Source organism: Pleurodeles waltl, chromosome 10 (genome assembly GCF_031143425.1).
Source record: "Pleurodeles waltl isolate 20211129_DDA chromosome 10, aPleWal1.hap1.20221129, whole genome shotgun sequence".
NCBI classification, from domain to species: Eukaryota; Metazoa; Chordata; class Amphibia; order Caudata; family Salamandridae; genus Pleurodeles; species Pleurodeles waltl.
Window position 1 is genome coordinate 1064968536 of NC_090449.1, and position 20474 is coordinate 1064989009.

Genomic DNA, 20474 nt, shown 5'->3' on the forward strand with positions numbered 1-20474 from the left:
GTTAAGATCATATGATCAGCTCTTTGTTGAATATGTGGCAAGCATGAAGGGCAAGGCGGTCCAGAAAAGGACCTGGTCCCGATGGTTTGTCTGCCTTTAGATTGGTTATGCCCTCTTTAAAAATGAACAGCCTGGGGAAACCTAGGCTTATTTCACAACAGGGAAGTGCCCGTAGGAGAGATGTGTTTGGGAACGGCATGGACTTCCCTTTACACATTCATGAAGCATTATTGCTTGGATTGAGAAGGGGTGTCCTTTTCACACATTCCTGGTCTGACCTCTCGCCTTGCTGTGGAGTACTGCTGTGGTGTGCATTCAAGAGATGGGGAATATGAAGGTAGAAGTTGTCATCATAAGAAAGTTACTTAGCTTTGGTAATAGTTTTTCTGTTGGAGAGTCTGTCTGCAGATTGCTCACCGATCACACCAAACTCCAAGTTCTGAAAGGTAGTCATAGGCCTGTGAAAAGGAATGAGATACCAGTTTAGTTTGGTTCACTGCAGATTCATGTTCATTGTCTCTACCTCTAAGTGCCTGGGGCGAAAGTATGAGGAAGTGACGTCAGGGCACCAGAACATTACTGTATTGCTCAATTGACATTGCGTCTGCGCAGCAAAGAAGGGGCCAGCTTCACCTACCAGTGCAGGCAAGCTGTTGTAATGTTTCTGAATCCAGTGCTGGGGCCTTTGTTAGTCAAGAGGTGAATGAAGAATGTGCAGGCAGACAGAATATACACCAGAAAGATCTTTACTTTAGTAAAGTAACTTTTTTTTCTTCAGGAAGACCTGCTGATCGCAGAAGAAGTAGATTACCTCACTGTTTTTGAGTATCAAGACCCTCATGAAATCTAAGCTTGAATGCCTGATATGAGGATGATTACATTAAAATTCTGCACATTAACTTGGCAGGGTAATAAGCTTGTAGCAAGGTGGGTCATTGTGCCAACCCTAATTAAAAATTGGGTTAAACTCAGCAAAGCGACAAATTTCTGGAACCTAGAGTGAAACACATGTAAGAAACCGTGCACAAAGGCCCAAGTTTGCTTTATGTGTATTGGGATTCCATCTGAGTGAGAATGCTCATATGATAGACTGTCCAATAGATTGAATTACTTAAGATCATCCTTACCATGCCTAGATGCTTGAACCGAGCTACACAGCACAACCGGTGTTCCAGCCCAATGTGATATCATGGGTGAAGCCATTTCTCCTCTAGGAACGCTGCTTCCAGGTCTGCATGGATCCTACTATTTACTTCCCCCTGCTCACCACCAGATTCCATGATGGTCTCATGCAAGCCCTGCTGCGTGCTTCTGCCAGAGCCGCCCATGCTCTAATGATATACAGCCACTTAGCTAAACGCGATGTCCTCTGATACTCGAAGTACTTGAAGTAAATAGCTTCTCGATTATGAATAGTTTTCACTGCCTTATGCTTCAGCTTTCTCGCAGGGACACATAATTAAAAAGAACAGTTTGAGTGCATATTTCCCTTGGTATAGCGCCTAACATTAAAAAACCTGGCAGTGGGAGGACCATGAGATTACTAGACCCATTCTTATTTGAGGTCACTGAGCAGACCGAGTTCCAAGACACCCACATTTTTAGTCCCTGGAAGGGCGGCCAATCAGTCTACAGCAGAAGTAAATAAGAATTGAAACAAGTAGTTGCAGTGTTTCTTGTAAACAAATAGTTTGGTAGTTAAAAAACAGACCATTTGAGTATTAAAGGTTGCTACACTTCTGGATAAGGTGAAAAAAGAAGAGATTGCGGAACTTCCTGCCTTCCAGCAGTAGATGGTAATGGAGACATAGTAGACTGGCTGGCAGAGGTTGTGGATGATCCCTCAAATTACCAAGTGGAAGTCAGTCACAGCGGCCCAAACGCATTCCATTGGGGGTAAATAGGTGCTGAGATTTTGGGACCCATCAGAAAATTCAACCGAACCAGATAACTGGTGATGGTAACCTATTAGCAGAGACCCTTTTACAAGATCTCATAAGCACCCCTGTGACCAGGAGTAGAGGCAGCTGCTATTAACGAGAACACGTAGTTTGTACCCAGTTAATTGCCTGATACATTAAAGTGTGGATGAAGGAATCCGTCCTCCTTTCTTGGAGGTTCGTAGGTAAGGGATGACTTATTCAAATCCACAGTGAGGTACAGAAGAATGTTCTCAGAATATTAAAAATGTTGTAGCAGAAAAAGCGTAGCAGGCACCTTTTATACTTGTTGATCCAGTGTCTAAAAGTTTAAACCATGACCTCAGGTGGGAACTGGGGCAGATCAGACAGGCACATCCGGATAAAGGAGGAGGAATGGTGATAGAAGGAACAGCAAAAAGGTCCCTGAAGTGCTGCATAAACTGGAGCTGACAGCACAGTAACAAAGAACCTGGAAGCAAACCAGAAGTGAGGGTCACGATTTGCTGAAGTTGAGGCGCGACCTCTTTGTACAGTGGACGCAGGGTTTCCACAGACCTGGGGAAGATGAGGAGTAGAATGAAGCCACAGTAGTTTGGGCTGCAACAAGAAGGAAGGGTGCATAGTGTGAGGGGCCTCCTAGGCTGCAAGTCTGAGTGCTCTCTTGTGATGGATTAAAACGCGGGGCAGACTTACCTTGGGAGGTTTGAAAGCTAAGTTGATATTGCAGGTATTTGAACTTGGGAGTTTGTATTTGTCAGCAGCAAGCATTTACTCCCTAACTCAACTTACTGATGAATAAATGATAGATGGAGTGCGTCTTCCTGTGGGACTAGTTGGGTCAGTACAGGCATCTGCCACTGAGGCTGGGATGCTTACAGATTGCATGGAGAGACCTGCTGCCCCCTGGATGGTAGGCTTGGCACGAAGGCCTCTGATCTCGTCAGCTTTGCATACTCCTGACGATGTTGGCAGGGTAGAGTATTTCTGAAATGTTTTTAAAAAACACATTTTTGTACATTGTGTGTCTCGGAGAATGATTTCTACTCGTAGGTCAGTTTTCCATGCCTGGAGTATGCAAAGCATGTGTTTGTATTATCACCCACAAACTGCAAATCTAACAGGCAGCAAAGCAATTTTTCTTTAACGCGTTTACTACTCCATGTCTGCTGTCCGGTTGCTTTGCTCATGCCCTAGATGCCTCGCTTTTTGTGAGATTGCTTTGCACTGGGATGTCCTTTTTCTTGCACCCTCCTCTGGTTAGCCCTTTGTGATTGGACAAATCTGAAGCGGATAAGATGCTTTGAAAAAGTAGAAAAAACACTCAATGAAGAGCAGTAGTGAATCAGTTTTTTGACCCTCCCCTTCACATTTTGCAGCACCAAAGTTTAGAACATTAACTCCTCTCTTCCGCAAACAATAATTGTATGAAAACGAAAAAAAGTGAAAACTCTGTAGTATATCCATTGTGTGGCCCATTCAGAGCTGTGTGCTGTTACCTTTTGTGAACCTCATATTCCAGACTGAGCTCATGCTGCTGCTTTCAACATAAAACACCATGGGAACTGGATAAAAAGAGGCCTGGAATTTAATAGTGGCTATATTTTACATAAGTGGATGTCTAGAAGGTGGTGGTTAAAGAGGTAAGCTGGGGTTTTGTTCATCTTGATATCAGTCCCCCATGATGCCAAGGTTAGCAGCCGCAGCCCTGACTTCATCTCCCAGAAAGAGTGCAGCGGAGTGTCCGGTGGTCATGTCACGTGTAGGAAGCTGGCCCAGTGCGTGGTGGACACCTAGGCTGTCAGTCCTTATACTGGGTCCAAGCAAACCCTTATTAGTGTTGGTGTCTAGAAGGTGGTGGTTTAAGAGCTGAGCTGGGGTTTTGTCATCTTGACATCAGGCCCCCATGATGCCAAGGTTAGCAGCCCCAGCTTCATCTCCCATGAGTGCAGCCGAGCGTCCGGTGGTCATGTCACATGGAGGCTTAAAAACTTGAGAAGCACAAGAAACGTGCAAACTTCGTTGTTTGGCAATGAAGGTGCACACAAAACCTCAGACTTGTCTTTAACTTGTGCTCAGTAGTACCTGTTTTGTTGCTTGTACTCTGGCTCAGGGATTATGTTGAGCTATTGCTTTGAGTTATCTGCCTGTGGTCCCCAAACGCGTTAATCAACATAGACTACTGACAGAGAGTAGCTGGGGCACCCCAAAGAGGGGACGAGGATACAGGTACACTTCCAGGTGGGAGGGCCTGGAGGGCACATAACCGCCCGCGACGAAGGGGCAGGACGTTTCTCTCAGCCTGGAGCCATGTTACTGGTAAAGGGCATTGGCTACATGAATTCTGAAGATGATTTTATCAACAGGTGGCGATGGGCGGGGCTGAGACAGGGAGATGTGTGTAAGAAGTGTCATTGCACTGTTTTCCGACTGTTTACTTATAACAAAACAACAAAAATGTTTACCAAAAAAAAAGAATGCAACGGCATAAACTCACGTCTCCGCTTTTATAACTGTGCTTGTTAGCTGTGGTAACGTTTTGGAAGCAAAGTCCATTTAACATATTGTATGACACAATAAAGCCAGCCACACTGAGCTAAAGAGAACTGGCTGCAGCAGGGGTTCTTGTTCCCTTGACACTCTTGTCTGTATCTCAGCAGTGTATAATAATGGGCTCTAAGTGGAAGCACATTTATTTATTCAGTTATACTTTTGTTTTTTTCTTTCAGATTGCAAGGGAAACTCCTCTGGACGTTGTAAGTGTTTGCAAATTTACTTTTGCCTGTTAAAAAAAAAATATCTGTAAATTCAGTCAGCTACTGTTTAATTAGATAGTTTAGTTGCAGTTGTTTTAATTTCGGAAATTATACTTGATTTTGCCTTATCATTCCCATCAAATAAGCATACGGTTTATCTTTGCAGCTCCCCTTGTATCAGAGGCTTCTCTGATCACTTACAATCAAGATCACTACATGGACACACATCACACTGTCTTCTGTGGCCCAGTCTTTCACCCCCAGCTGTGATCGCTTTTTAAGCAACCAATGTGTTTTGTGATTTTGGCTTCTGTGGTACAGTGCTTGATCCCTTGAAACAATCCATGCACAGGTGACTGCAGCTTAGCCTTGCACATATCTTCATTTAACAACTTGTTAACCCATGTAGTTCCTCCATCCACTTTGCGGTGGAGTTAGTGGGCTCCTCCCTCCCCCTCCAAATCCCCATTCACTTTGTCTTCATTCGTGGTGCTCTGGATGAGGCAGTCATGTCTGCATCCATACTTCGTTCTAGCTTGCAGACTCCTATGTGCTACCCATCTCCTGCTAACACTCTTGAAATCTGCTTGAATCCTATGTTGATGGGAACTAACTGGTGAATGGTGGGTTTTTGTCTATGATAAAGACTTTGGCAGCTGTGCAGGTGATGTTCTTCTCAAACAGACAACTGCACATCCACCTTTATCTCACAGATGTCTAGGGAAACATGGTTCCAGAGAGTGGTGCAACTAGGGTTCACTCTCTGTTACCTCTCAGTTGATCTACTGACATGACCGCAGTGCTCCTAGGACTGTTCTTAGCAGGCCTACTGACCCCACGGAATAGACCAAGGGCTCTGTGTGGTGCTCTAGGCAGGTGCGGAGTCCACTAACGGTGCTGTGGCGTTCCCGTCTATGAATCTACATAGGTGAGAACTACTGTTGGCTTAAGAACTGGTCAGCAAATTAGAAGTATCAGGGGCAGATCACAAAACCGCTGTCTTTGGGGACTTCTCTACTATAACCACTTTCACCCTCTTCGAGGCTCAGACCAGTGTCCAGTTTAGGGTTTACCAGTCTCAGACAGATGTGTTTTGAAACACTGCTCTTTGGTCAAATGGGAAAGCTTGCAATTTGTAAGCAAATAATCCTAGTTAATTGTATAACCTCAAAATAGTCTTGAACAGAAGGTGTACATAAGTAACACACAGAATCAGTCAAGTGTAAACATTTGAAGCATGGTGGTGAGCCACACACAAGGTTTGAGCAAAGGTGCTTTCTTATTAATAGCATGTGACCCTATATTTAGAGTGATTAGGTTTGTAAAAATATTATTCAAAAATGTATTTCTAAAAAATAATAGTCTCAGACTTAGAAGAAAATAGATATTGTATGACCTCATCAACAGTTAACTGAGATTGTACTGCTGTAAAGAAGCTGGTTAGTTATAAATGCAAGGCCGAAACGTGTTGGGGTCATTCCTGTTGTAAATGCATACATGTCAGTGTTCTGACAACTTTACTTTGACTAGACCCTCATGACTCAAAAAAAAAAGAGTAAGTCCTTCAAATGCAGGCCATTGTTTGGCATCCTGATTGCACCCTGTTACAATTACCTGAACTTTGAAGTAACAATGGCATTTTTATGTTTTTGTCAGCTTATGGAGACATCTGGGGCAGACATGCTGAATGAAGCAGACACCAGGACGCCCCTCAGCCCATTGCACTTGGCTGTAAGTAGTGGTATATTCTTCTAATGCGGGGCACTTGAGGTTGGCGTGGTTAATATATACTTGTGACTGCATTGTTATGTGCGGTCTGTGTGTCTGGCTGTACTGTTTCCATGATGTGCGCCTGTGGTAGCCCCATAATGTACTTACTATGACCTGGTTGTAAGGTTGCTACTGTTTCGATGTTCCACAATAACAAAGTGTAGGAAGTTGGCTCTGTATGTGCTATTTCAAAGTAAGGAATAGCATGCACAGAGTCCAAGGGTTCCCCTTAGAGGTAAAATAGTGGTAAAAAGAGATAATACTAATGCTCTATTTTGTGGTAGTGTGGTCGAGCAGTAGGCTTATCCAAGGAGTAGTGTTAAGCATTTGTTGTACATACACATAGACAATAAATGAGGTACACACACTCAGAGACAAATCCAGCCAATAGGTTTTGTATAGAAAAATATCTTTTCTTAGTTTATTTTAAGAACCACAGGTTCAAATTTAACATGTAATATCTTGTTTGAAAGGTATTGCAGGTAAGTACATTAGGAACTTTGAATCATTTCAATTGCATGTATACTTTTCAAGTTATTCACAAATAGCTATTTCAAAAGTGGACACTTAGTGCAATTTTCACAGTTCCTGGGGGAGGTAAGTATTTGTTAGTTTTACCAGGTAAGTAAGACACTTACAGGGTTCAGTTCTTGGTCCAAGGTAGCCCACCGTTGGGGGTTCAGAGCAACCCCAAAGTTACCACACCAGCAGCTCAGGGCCGGTCAGGTGCAGAGTTCAAAGTGGTGCCCAAAACGCATAGGCTTCAATGGAGAGAAGGGGGTGCCCCGGTTCCAGTCTGCCAGCAGGTAAGTACCCGCGTCTTCGGAGGGCAGACCAGGGGGGTTTTGTAGGGCACCGGGGGGGACACAAGCCCACACAGAAATTTCACCCTCAGCGGCGCGGGGGCGGCCGGGTGCAGTGTTAGAACAAGCGTCGGGTTCGCAATGGAAGTCAATGAGAGATCAAGGGATCTCTTCAGCGCTGCAGGCAGGCAAGGGGGGGCTTCCTCGGGGAAACCTCCACTTGGGCAAGGGAGAGGGACTCCTGGGGGTCACTTCTGCAGTGAAAGTCCGGTCCTTCAGGTCCTGGAGGCTGCGGGTGCAGGGTCTTTTCCAGGCGTCGGGACTTAGGTTTCAGAGAGTCGCGGTCAGGGGAAGCCTCGGGATTCCCTCTGCAGGCGGCGCTGTGGGGGCTCAGGGGGGACAGGTTTTGGTACTCGCAGTCGTAGAGTAGTCCGGGGGTCCTCCCTGAGGTGTTGGTTCTCCACCAGCCGAGTCGGGGTCGCCGGGTGCAGTGTTGCAAGTCTCACGCTTCTTGCGGGGAGATTGCAGGGTTCTTTAAAGCTGCTCCTTTGGATAAAGTTGCAGTCTTTTTGGAGCAGGTCCGCTGTCCTCGGGAGTTTCTTGTCGTCGTCGAAGCAGGGCAGTCCTCAGAGGATGCAGAGGTCGCTGGTCCCTTTGGAAGGCGTCGCTGGAGCAGAGTTCTTTGGAAGGCAGGAGACAGGCCGGTGAGTTTCTGGAGCCAAGGCAGTTGTTGTCTTCTGGTCTTCCTCTGCAGGGGTTTTCAGCTAGGCAGTCCTTCTTCTTGTTGTTGTTGCAGGAATCTAATTTTCTAGGGTTCAGGGTAGCCCTTAAATACTAAATTTAAGGGCGTGTTTAGGTCTGGGGGGTTAGTAGCCAATGGCTACTAGCCCTGAGGGTGGGTACACCCTCTTTGTGCCTCCTCCCAAGGGGAGGGGGTCACAATCCTAACCCTATTGGGGGAATCCTCCATCTGCAAGATGGAGGATTTCTAAAAGTTAGTCACCTCAGCTCAGGACACCTTAGGGGCTGTCCTGACTGGCCAGTGACTCCTCCTTGTTATTCTCATTATTTTCTCCGGCCTTGCCGCCAAAAGTGGGGGCCGGGGCCGGAGGGGGCGGGCAACTCCACTAGCTGGAGTGTCCTGCGGTGCTGTGACAAAGGGGTGAGCCTTTGAGGCTCACCGCCAGGTGTTACAGCTCCTGCCTGGGGGAGGTGTTCGCATCTCCACCCAGTGCAGGCTTTGTTACTGGCCTCAGAGTGACAAAGGCACTCTCCCCATGGGGCCAGCAACATGTCTCTAGTGTGGCAGGCTGCTGGAACTAGTCAGCCTACACAGATAGTCGGTTAAGTTTCAGGGGGCACCTCTAAGGTGCCCTCTGGGGTGTATTTTGCAATAAAATGTACACTGGCATCAGTGTGCATTTATTGTGCTGAGAAGTTTGATACCAAACTTCCCAGTCTTCAGGGTAGCCATTATGGTGCTGTGGAGTTCGTGTAAAACAGACTCCCAGACCATATACTCTTATGGCTACCCTGCACTTACAATGTCTAAGGTTTTGCTTAGACACTGTAGGGGTACAGTGCTCATGCACTGGTACCCTCACCTATGGTATAGTGCACCCTGCCTTAGGGCTGTAAGGCCTGCTAGAGGGGTGTCTTACCTATACTGCATAGGCAGTGAGAGGCTGGCATGGCACCCTGAGGGGAGTGCCATGTCGACTTACTCGTTTTGTCCTCACTAGCACACACAAGCTGGCAAGCAGTGTGTCTGTGCTGAGTGCGAGGTCTCCAGGGTGGCATAAGACATGCTGCAGCCCTTAGAGACCTTCCTTGGCATCAGGGCCCTTGGTACTAGAAGTACCAGTTACAAGGGACTTATCTGGATGCCAGGGTCTGCCAATTGTGGATACAAAAGTACAGGTTAGGGAAAGAACACTGGTGCTGGGGCCTGGTTAGCAGGCCTCAGCACACTTTCAATTGTAAACATAGCATCAGCAAAGGCAAAAAGTCAGGGGGCAACCATGCCAAGGAGGCATTTCCTTACACAAAGGCTCTTGATTCTGTTTTGTGACACCTGCCCGTGTTAAGGCTTAACAAAATCATTGCTCCCTTCACTCAGCCTCCTAGTCCTACGTAAAGAAACAAAACAAAATTAAACTTCAGGATAGAGTTCCTAGCACCGAGGCATAAAGCTTATGAAAGGTTTGGACCTTGTCCTAGAGATGATATTTTAAGGACTTGAATTCAGATGAGCCATTTGCAAAAAGAAGTTGGACAGATATTTAGTTAGGAACTAATAATTTGGCACTGGATTTGCCCCGATAGCTGGGCTAATCGGGGCAGGATACTTTCATCTGCAGTCCCCATGGCCTGCAGACACTCAGGATCATTTTTGATGAATCTTACTTTGCAGAGCCAGCCAACTTATGAAGAACTGTATTCCCCTGCCCCCTCTTGCAACCCCCCAAAAGTCCCTTCCCCCAAGACCCTTTGCTGACTGAGATTTACTGGATATTGGTGGGAAGTCAAGGTGCAATGCTAGAGGCGTGGACGGCTACTGTGGAGGCAGTTAGCGAGAGAAAGCTTGACCTTGTTGCGAGGACTGTTGGAAAGAAAACAAACACATTGTTGAAATGCAGTAATGCAAGAATACAATGCTTTGATCTATGCTGCCTCTTCCAGCAGAAGGGGCACGAGTTGTTAATCCCCAGATTGATGCCTCCTTGTGCAAACTGCAAGTAGAACCCTGCTTAGTTCTTCCATAAATGTACTAAGGCAAATATTTAAACATAAGGTTGTGGCTTCACATTCTTAAGCACTTAGCACTTTTAGATATATTTTAAGGAACTTACATGAGACAATATGATGATTTATTCCTTCATCGATTGGTTAGTACTGAGGAGTTCAGTTGTTACAGAAGTCTTCTGTAGAGAGCCGCTGTAGGAAGTTTGCTCTGTATGTAAGGAATAGTATGCACAGAGTCCAAGGGTTCCCCTTAGAGGTAAGATAATGGCAAAAGGAGATAAGACTAATGCTCTATTTTGTGGTAGTGTGGTCGAGCAGTAGGCTTATCAGAGGGTAGTGTTAAGCATTTGTTGTACACACACAGGCAATAAATGAGGAACACACACTCGATGACAATTCCAGGCCAATAGGTTTTTGTATAGAAAAATATCTTTTCTTAGTTTATTTTAAGAACCACAGGTTCAAATTTTACATGTAATACTTCAAATGAAAGGTATTGCAGGTAGGTACTTTAGGAACTTTGAATAATCAAAATGGCATACGCAGTTTTCCAATAAATCACATATAGCTATTTTAAAACTAGACATTTTCAACAGTTCCTGGGGGGGGGGGGGGTAAGAGTTAGTTAGTTTTTGCAGGTAAGTAAACCACCTACAGGGTTCAAGTTTGGGTCCAAGGTAGCCCACCGTTGGGGGTTCAGAGCAACCCCAAAGTTACCACACCCGCAGCTCAGGGCCGGTCAGGTGCAGAGGTCAAAGTGGTGCCCAAAACGCATAGGCTTCAATGGAGAAGGGGGTGCCCCGGTTCCAGTCTGCCAGCAGGTAAGAACCCGCGTCTTCGGAGGGCAGACCAGGGGGGTTTTGTAGGGCACCAGGGGGGACACAAGTTAACACAGAAAGTACACCCTCAGCAGCACGGGGGGGCCGGGTGCGGTGTGCAAACACACGTCGGGTTTCCAATAGAAATCAATGGGAGACCAAGGGGACTCTTCAGCGATGCAGGCAAGGGGGGGGCTCTTCGGGGTAGCCACCACCTGGGCAAGGGAGAGGGCCTCCTGGGGGTCACTCCTGCACTGGAGTTCCGATCTTTCAGGTCCTGGGGGCTGCGGGTGCAGAGTCTTTACCAGGCGTTGGGATCTGGGAAGCAGGCAGTCGCGGTCAGGGGGAGCCTCAGGATTCCCTCTGCAGGCGTCGCTGTGGGGGCTCAGGGGGGGGGGGGCAACTCTGGCTACTCACGATCTCGCAGTCGCTGGGGAGTCCTCCCTGAAGTGTTGTTCCTCCACAAGTCGAGCCGGGGGCTTCAGGTGCAGAGTAGCAAGTCTCACGCTTCCGGCGGGAAACGCAGTTGTTTTAAAGTTGCTCCTTTTGAAACAAAGTTGCAGTCTTGGGTGAACAGGGCCGCTGTCCTCAGGAGTTTCTTGGTCCTTCTAGAGCAGGGCAGTCCTCTGAGGATTCAGAGGTCGCTGGTCCTGGGGAAAGCGTCGCTGGAGCAGTGTCTTTTAGAAGGGGGGAGACAGGCCGGTAGAGCTGGGGCCAAAGCAGTTGGTGTCTCCGTCTTCTCTGCAGGGTTTTTCAGCTTAGCAGTCCTCTTCTTCTTAGGTTGCAGGAATCTGAGTTCCTAGGTTCTGGGGAACCCTTAAATACTAAATTTAAGGGCGTTTTAGGTCTGGGAGGGCAGTAGCCAATGGCTACTGTCCTTGAGGGTGGCGACACCCTCTTTGTGCCTCCTCCCTGAGGGGAGGGGGGCACATCCCTATTTGGGAAATCCACCAAAATCAAGATGGAGGATTTCTAAAGGCAGGGGTCACCTCAGCTCAGGACACCTTAGGGGCTGTCCTGACTGGCCAGTGACTCCTCCTTGTTTTTCTCATTATCTCTCCTGGACTTGCCACCAAAAGTGGGGGCTGTGTCCAGGGGGCGGGCATCTCCACTAGCTGGAGTGCCCTGGGGCATTGTAACACGAAGCCTGAGCCTTTGAGGCTCACTGCTAGGTGTTACAGTTCCTGCAGGGGGGAGGTGTGAAGCACCTCCACCCAGAGCAGGCTTTTGTTTCTGTCCTCTGAGAGCACAAAGGCCCTCACCACATGGGGTCAGAAACTCGTCTCTCAGCAGCAGGCTGGCACAGACCAGTCAGTCCTGCACTGAACAATTGGGTAAAATACAGGGGGTAGCTCTAAGATGCCCTGTGTGCATTTTTTTAATAAATCCAACACTGGCATCAGTGTGGGTTTATTATTCTGAGAAGTTTGGTACCAATGGTATTCAGTGTAGCCATTATGGAGCTGTGGAGTTCGTTTCTGACAAACTCCCAGACCATATACTCTTATGGCTACCCTGCACTTACAATGTCTAAGGTTTTGCTTAGACACTGTGTAGGGGCATAGTGATCATGCACTTATGCCCTCACCTGTGGTATAGTGCACCCTGCCTTAGGGCTGTAAGGCCTGCTAGAGGGGTGACTTACCTATGCCACAGGCAGTGTGAGGTTGGCATGGCACCCTGAGGGGAGTGCCATGTCGACTTAGTCGTTGTCTCCCCACCAGCACACACAAGCTGTGAAGCAGTGTGCATGTGCTGAGTGAGGGGTCCCCAGGGTAGCATAAGACATGCTGCAGCCCTTAGAGACCTTCCCTGGCATCAGGGCCCTTGGTACCAGGGGTACCAGTTACAAGGGACTTATCTGTGTGCCAGGGTTGTGCCAATTGTGGAGACAATGGTACATTTTAGGTGAAAGAACGCTGGTGCTGGGGCCCGGTTAGCAGGGTCCCAGCACACTTCTCAGTCAAGTCAGCATCAGTATAAGGCAAAAAGTGGGGGGTAACTGCAACAGGGAGCCATTTCTTTACAGCCGCTATGACTCTGAATCGGATTATTTGCTAGGACTTGCAACCAATGGAAGAACAAGGATTTTTCCACTCTTTTTATGTCCTCGAGGGATGCACTTGCTTCCTCAATTTTCCCCTGTCTTACCCAAGTCTTCAAAGACCCCTCCTGGTCTTCCAGTTCACCCCTCTTCGCCCTCCTCTCGTGTTTCTGAAGCTGGACCTGAGAGGTGCAAGTGCCCACTGCTTCCTTCTGTCAGCATTGTTTTGTGCAGATCCTTAGTAACCGGGGATTCGTACCCTCTTGGAGGCTGTCAGTGAGACCCAGCTCTCGGCTTTGAAAGTGAGTTGAGAGCATGTTTTTGGTTGCAGTAGGAAGCTGCAGGAGGCGAGGGGGTTAGTTAGGATGCCTGGTATGTTTTTGTAATATTGCAACGGGATGGGAGAGTGGGTCCAGATCTCCGGTTATCCAGTTTGTGATTGAGGTGGGGAATATGGCGTGGACATGTTAGACTTGGGTGTAGTTTGGGTTCTGAAATATTGTACATATTTGTATCCCAGTGAGCATCAACCATAGGCAGAGTTTATGGCGTTGAGCTTAAGCGCACAATCCCACCCACATGTTACATTCATCATTAATTTTTTTCATAATCTAAATATTGATGAACCAGTTATTGGGTCCCGATTCGATGGAAGAAGTCGAGAAGGAACATTGTACTGGAGAATGCTCATCCTAGAAGATGGATTCGGGAAAAAAAGCTTTTTCCTAGAGACTTCAGTCTTTAAGCCAGAGACTGTGTGTTTTTTTTCTTTTTTTTCTTCAAAGGCTTTAGTGTTCTTTGGGTACCTTCAGTATCTACACATTAAGAGATATAGAAAATACTCCTTTTAAATGTGGCCCAATACCACTGAAAACGTACAGACTGATGGTCACGGGCCTGTAACCTTCATTGACTTAAGGAAATAAAGGCTCTGGTCTGCAAATCCTGCTCTTGCTTTAAACAAAAACTTGAAAGATGGAAGAATGCTATGGCTCAGGCAAACAAGCCGAATTTCACTGTCTCATAAAGTGGGCTCTGAAGTAATGGGGTCGACAGAGAAGGCAAAAAAGAGATCAACCTCATGAGCCTGATGTTGGAGACCTGATTTAAACAGAAATGTAATCTCTCAAAATGCTACCAACAGCTGTTATTTCAGTGCACTGAAAATGTTGGTCTCAACAAAAAAAAAAAGCTTTTTTTGTGAAAACAGTCACTCAAAAGGTAGATGGATTGAACACATGTTGGAAAAAGCCAAAAACAATTTGTAAGGAAATGCCTCTTTTGCATGGTCAATGGTGACCCCAAATATTTTGGACTGATGCTATTTTTTGACTGAGTGCACTGAGGCCTGCAAGCAAAACCTCTGCCCAGCGCCTTTTCCCTAGACTTGTATGCTACATTGGCTATACCCAATTGACATAGGCTAACTTACCTGTAAGTCACTAGTACATGGTACCCAGGGCATGTAGGTTAGAGAAGTCACCCCACGGATTGCAGCACTGGTTGTGCCATCCTGGGAGTGACACAGGTAAAACGATTATCCCAGTCTACCATTGCAAAGTGGAAGAGCAGTTTTTAGTCTCACCTTTCCATTCAACGCAATGGTAAAACCTTACCCTACACATGTGTAAGTCACTCCCATGGCAGGCCTACAGAGCCCTAAAGCAGGGTGCAGCATATTTCATGGGCAGAATATGTATTCTACATATTCTGGCAATAAAAACACCAAACTGTTGTTTCAACTGTGGTTGGACTTGGTCGCCCATTGGCGAGTACAGAGTTATATGCTGACCCCTCAGCTGTGCTAACTCGTGAACGGTGCAGCCAAAGATGAAACTTCAGGGTATCAAACAACTCATTACAGTAAACCCTAATTGATTTTCAAGTTGACGTTAATGTAACCAGTGGCAATGTGCAACTACTACAAAGGGGACACTTCATTGCCTTCAATCTCCTGTGCCCTTAAGAGTTGCACAAGCAGCTTAAGCCTGAGACAGCTTTATGTCCTCTTAGAGAGATGTGCTAACGAGTCCCTGGAAAGGAGACAATCAGGCCCTCTAGTGGGGAGAGTTGTTACACTGCAGAAAGCTGTTACCCCAAAAGGTGACCTTCAAAGCTGAAGCCGCTTTTGACAAGCAAATGAGGAACACTAGAGAGGGGCAGCACCAATGGTTGGGCAGACTAGTTGGCACCCGGCAAGGAAAAGACAAATCTGTTGTCAATCCATATTTCCAGGTGCGGGTGGCCCCCTTGGTAGCCACACCTCTGGGTTGGGCTAGGGAGAGCTGGACACCAAGAGAAGAGTTCTGTCATATCAGAAGTGGGCAGGATAGTGCATCTTGGGATTGCCAGATGTACCAAAAAATAGTCATTAAACTGGATTGAACCTTCTAGCCCATTGGCTACTCACCGCATTCTACCCTAAGGGATTTTCTGAGCATAAATAATGCACCCAGAACTCTGATCTGGACTGGAAAATGACTGCCTTACTGTGCTGAGTAACCAGCAAAGAGAGGTTGCACCAGCGTGGACTGCACCTGCTGAACCTGGTGGCTAGCAACTAAGAGGGACTGTGCCTGCTGTTTCCTGCTCAAGGAGAAGTAGCCTTCAGACCCCAGCCAAAAACAAGACTAGAAGGGTTAGTTTGCTTAACCTCCTGTTGATAGCACAGGGCCACAACAACTCAGAAGCCTGCTGGGTGCAAGTTGGTTGCCCAGAATCTTCAGATTTCTGCCACGAGCAGCACCAAGGACCAGGACTCAACGTTGTAATTTGCACCTGAGTTCACTGAGCTAGGGAGTATTGTCTCAGTGCAGCTTGGTTGCCCAGAAGCAGAGTTATGCCCCATGAAAGGATTTGGCTGTGACCATGAAACCAGATGATGGGTTCCCCAGGGGCGACTGCAATTCTACCAGCACTGGCTAGATTTCGAGGGACGTCGACCCTATGAAAAGGACTGCCTCGCCCCCTTTTGGATCGCAAAGTAGTTGCAGGAAGACCAATGTCAATCGCATCACATCCAGAGCATATTTATCCCTTGCATCAGGACCACTTCCATAGGAACCCATTGCAAAGGGGATAACGTGCTTTGAACTACCTTATATGCGGAAGTAACTGGTTCTGTGTGCCTTGCTGGTCCCCTTGACTGGCTCCCTACTGGGGTTGGTCACTTACAGTGACTCTAAGTCAGAGGTCTTCAAACTGGGGGGCAAGCCCCCCTTGGGGGGCCTCAAGTGATCCCAGGGGGGGGCGCCAAACTCTGGCCAAAAGAAATATTATGCAGATAACATGCCTTTGTTTTAAGCAGAAGCATGTTATTGCAGTTTTAAAAAGGTAACAGTACTTAACTGCAATGTTTAAATAGGTTTAGACCTATTTAAACATTGCCATCTTTCTAAAATAATTGTGAAAAATTGAGGGGGGGCCCAAAGATTTTTATTTTTCAACTGGGGGGGGCGCGGCATAAAAAAGTTTGAAGACCACTGCTCTAAGTGACCACAATACAGACAGCCCAGCATTTTGCTGGAGAAAGTTCCTATGTGCCAAATTCGTTGAATTTGTGAATGTTTGTTCGTGGTTGAGTGAAATGCAGAGATTTACTATACTTTGCAAATTCTATATCTCCGGAACACTTAGGTGGATCTTTTTCGGTGTGGTATCTAAAAATACATAAAAATGCAGTCTATTTTTATGAATTGGTGTTGATTTCTTGACCGTCTCGTTGATTCCTTCATTACTTTAGGGCCTTTTTAAAAGCTTTACACTTTTTCCCTTGTGTGAGCCTTGCTACCCAGAACCACAGTTGCTCAGGGGTGAGCTGAAGGTTTGACTAACGAAACCTACTGGTTCTAAAGTGGTTGGTAAGGTGTCTCACAACTACACCATATAATACACCTTATTTCCTCACACAGTTTGAGTCTAGCTCGAAAAATTGTCAAGACCAGAGACGAGCTGGGGACATAGTCTGATGGATCCACTCATAACAAGAGGTAACAGGCCATCAACACCAAAAATGTAAACATAGTCTTGAGCCAAAATGGCCAATCACTCGCAAAGAATAAAAAGAATTCAGTTATGTCCTTTATCACAACAGCCACTAAAGCTTTGCAAAAATACCAGGGACAGAAAAAGACACAAACATGGATAGACCTAATAATCCAGAACTAGTAATTATGCAAGAGCCTCAGATACACCAAGGAGGGAGGCACTGTGTTGAGACAAAATTTTGGAAAAAAACTATGGTGTGGACCAAATATTGTGTCAAGACTATGGAGGACAAAAATATTGTAAAGTAAATTTCTTTAGGATGAGAAAGTTAGCTATATATAACTCCACATATAAGTTCCTTGACGATACATATCTTCAAGGTATGTAGATATGTTAGGAGTAGTAAATCTATACTTACCTGTTTGCACTCAACTTGTCGATTATTTGCTCCTCAATATTTTTACATAATATGCTTTCCACACAACATTTTTGTTTCTGGTTTCTGTCAGTGATCTGGGAGACACACACATGATGCATCATAACGATTCAGAAAATGATCTATGAAAAAAAGGACTGTTTGCAGATGCCAAGGCTTTTCATCAACTAGTGCAGAACTTCTCATGTATCTCATGGACTTATTTCTGCAGATTCCTTACCTTAGAAATATCTCCAGGCATCAGACTGGATCAGAAAAGTTTTCATGGGCAGTAACCCTGCGCACCAGTAGGTAGCGTCGTTCAGCTCTGCATGGTGACCTCTGTACCAGAAGTGATACGCGTGGTGCCTTTATAGGCACTACCCCAGCTCGCTGACGTCATTTCTTCCTGCGTCAGAGAGAGCTACACCATGTCATTTTTGACTAACCTTGAACTTCCCTTACTGAAGATTTTATCAAGAAATCTTTATCCTATTGTGGCAATATCATTAGCTAGGAAGACTGGCCTCAAGCCCTGTGGTACCTTTTACCAGCAGATGTTGGTGACGGGGCCCGCAACGTGTTTACCTCTGGTGCCTGGAGCATGTCCATGACATGAAGACCTGCGCCGACTGCTGCACCATCCACCCCAAGGCCTTGAGGGAGCAGTCCTACTAGGGACATGGTCGAAGACCAGCACAGGGGCTCCTATGAAGAGGACAATTGCCTGCCACCATCGCCATGCCCCAGGAGACTCCAATTTCCTCATGCAACACCCTACTCTGGGGAGCTTGGTGTTCCAAGCCTCCACTGCCAGCTTAAACTCTGGTGCATTCCCTACTATTCCACCTGATAGGGAATCCAAGAGGCTGATTTTCTTCCACCAGTCTTGAACTGTGGTCCCTGAAGACCTCATGCCTTTTGGGCAGTTACTCCCGTGCATTGTGGGATTGGGTTTTGCAGGTGCTGCCAATGTTCATAGATGAGGCCTAGGCCATACTTTCCCAACATACAGCAAACGAGAGAGATACAACCAGGTTTTTGAGATGATGTGGGCTGGATACGACCAGCTCGCTAAGCAGAGTAGTTACTTCATCAGTGGCCTAACTGTGCAACGCCTGGCTGAGAGTGACTGACTTTTCAGGGTATGTCCAAGCTTCGCTTATGGAGATGCCCTTTGATGGCTCCTATCTCTGCGGAGACAAGGCAGACTCAGTACTGGGGCACTTCAAGGATACTATGGCCATGTCCTTGGTCCTTTCCATGGCCCTTGCCAACTCCAGTCTGCTTTTCGCTTCTGTCCTGGCCACAGAAGGGGCTTCCAGCCAGCTCTTACCCGCCCAAGCACCACGGCATGCAAACTCCCAAGCCTCTGCATGTCCAATAACGTGGTACTTCCAGAACCTGCGGGTCAGGCAGCCAAAGGTCCGGCTGGCCCACACCCTTCCTGGCAGCCGCAGCCTCCAATCTTCTTTAGTTCGCCCTCGAACCATCATGTTCAACCAGTAGTCATCACCTGCCCCACTGGAGATCGATAATATCAGACCCCTGGATTCTCCAAATTGTTCAAAGGGGCTATTCCCTCTCCTTCGTGACTACTCCTCCACCCATGTCAGCTGCTAGTGTCAGGATGACGGAAGACCATCTCTCTTTACTCTGCCAGGTAGTGACGTCTCTCTTGGCCAAGGGGCGATGGAGAGTGTGTTGATGCCGGAAGGAGGTTGTGGTTGTTATTCCTTCTACTTCCTAGTGCCAAGGTGGAGCCCGCTGTCAACAGCCAGTCATCAAGCTAGGGAAAGACTGGTACCCCTGATCTCTACAGATGAGCTGCAACCATCGCCATCACCTTGGTGAACACTCACAGGGCGCTGGTAAGGCCAAAAGGGGACAGAGCTAACAAAGTGCTCGTGGCCCACCATGAACCAGAAACGTAATGAAAGGGGACTATATATCAACCACCCTTTCTATTAGGCTGTACTTACACTTGGGACCGGAGTTCCCTCTAGACCTGAAAGCTATGCTCTCTTCAGATTATGCTTGCCCCCATTATTCCATCGGGTGTAGATCATCTTATCTCAACAATCACATGATCAAATTACAACCAGTGTGAAACAGTATTTTCAAGTCCACTACACCTTTCATGCCAAGTCTTTGGACTTTTAGCATGGTGAAAAAGTATCTGCACAGAGCAAGAAAGCAAGCAGTGGTACAGTGCTGGGGGTTTCATGACTATCTCAAAATTGCTTACACTCTCCGGTTTAATAATGTATTTGACTGCTTAAATTTACATTATTTTTGTCTTGATTGAGCCCTGGTAATATCAGAGAGATGGTAGTTGAGCACTTAGCAGTGAACCGCATATGGACTAACCTAACCGTGTTTTCTCTAGGCCTATCACGGTCACCACCAGGCGCTGGAAGTTCTGGTGCAGTCATTGCTAGACCTTGATGTAAGGAACAGCACCGGAAGGACACCTCTGGACCTTGCTGCTTTCAAGGGGCATGTTGAATGTGTGGATGTCCTCATTAATCAAGGAGCGTCCCTCTTAGTGAAAGACTATGTGGTAAAGAGAACGCCCATTCATGCTGCAGGTATGGTGCTGCACGTATGTTGTGTAGTATAATGTTTGTTACTCTGAAAAAGACCTAGTCTAAATAATATTAAAAACATCCTTTTTACCCTCTGACTGGCCTATTGACGCTTATATCAGCTGTACCCAGGACAACCTTATGATGTTGATGTACATTGTCATGAGCCCAGGTTTTGGGTTGGATTGAGGGTGTGTGTGTGTTGGGAGGGGTGGGACGGGGGGTGGGTGGGGAGTAGAAAAGGTTGTGGTGCAAGTGATGCTTTGGTTTATTGACATTTAAGATATAAACATGAAACTGATTGCAGACTGTTACTGACATTCATTAGTGATGTATCAATCTTGTGTTAGCTTCTGTAAATAAGCACTCCTTTGAGATGATGTGCATGCCTTAGGGATTGATTTTACATTTAAAATACATGTTTCTGATTTAGATGCACCTCGGGCATTACCCTCATGAGCTCTTCTGGTCCCCAGGTAGCCTTGGGAACAGGATCTTGATTACATATTGAGATTTATGTTTCTGAAGAAGCTTTACCTATACTTACAAATCTTCACAGTTGGTACACCACTCTTATTTATATAATTTAAGTGATTTGTTGGGCCCCTGATGCTTCCTGGAGAGGACCT

The 20474-nt window shown here is 46.6% G+C and overlaps 1 protein-coding gene across 2 annotated transcripts in view; it reads left to right on the forward strand.

Annotated features, from left to right (window-relative positions):
• ANKRD28 (ankyrin repeat domain 28) overlaps positions 1-20474 on the forward strand; it is a 496481-nt gene that overhangs the window by 361329 nt on the left and 114678 nt on the right. For both annotated transcript variants that reach the window (XM_069212092.1, XM_069212091.1), the window contains exons 16-18: positions 4649-4675; positions 6332-6406; positions 19647-19848. In XM_069212092.1, the coding sequence (XP_069068193.1) occupies positions 4649-4675; positions 6332-6406; positions 19647-19848 (304 nt within the window). The remainder of the gene's footprint in view (positions 1-4648; positions 4676-6331; positions 6407-19646; positions 19849-20474) is intronic.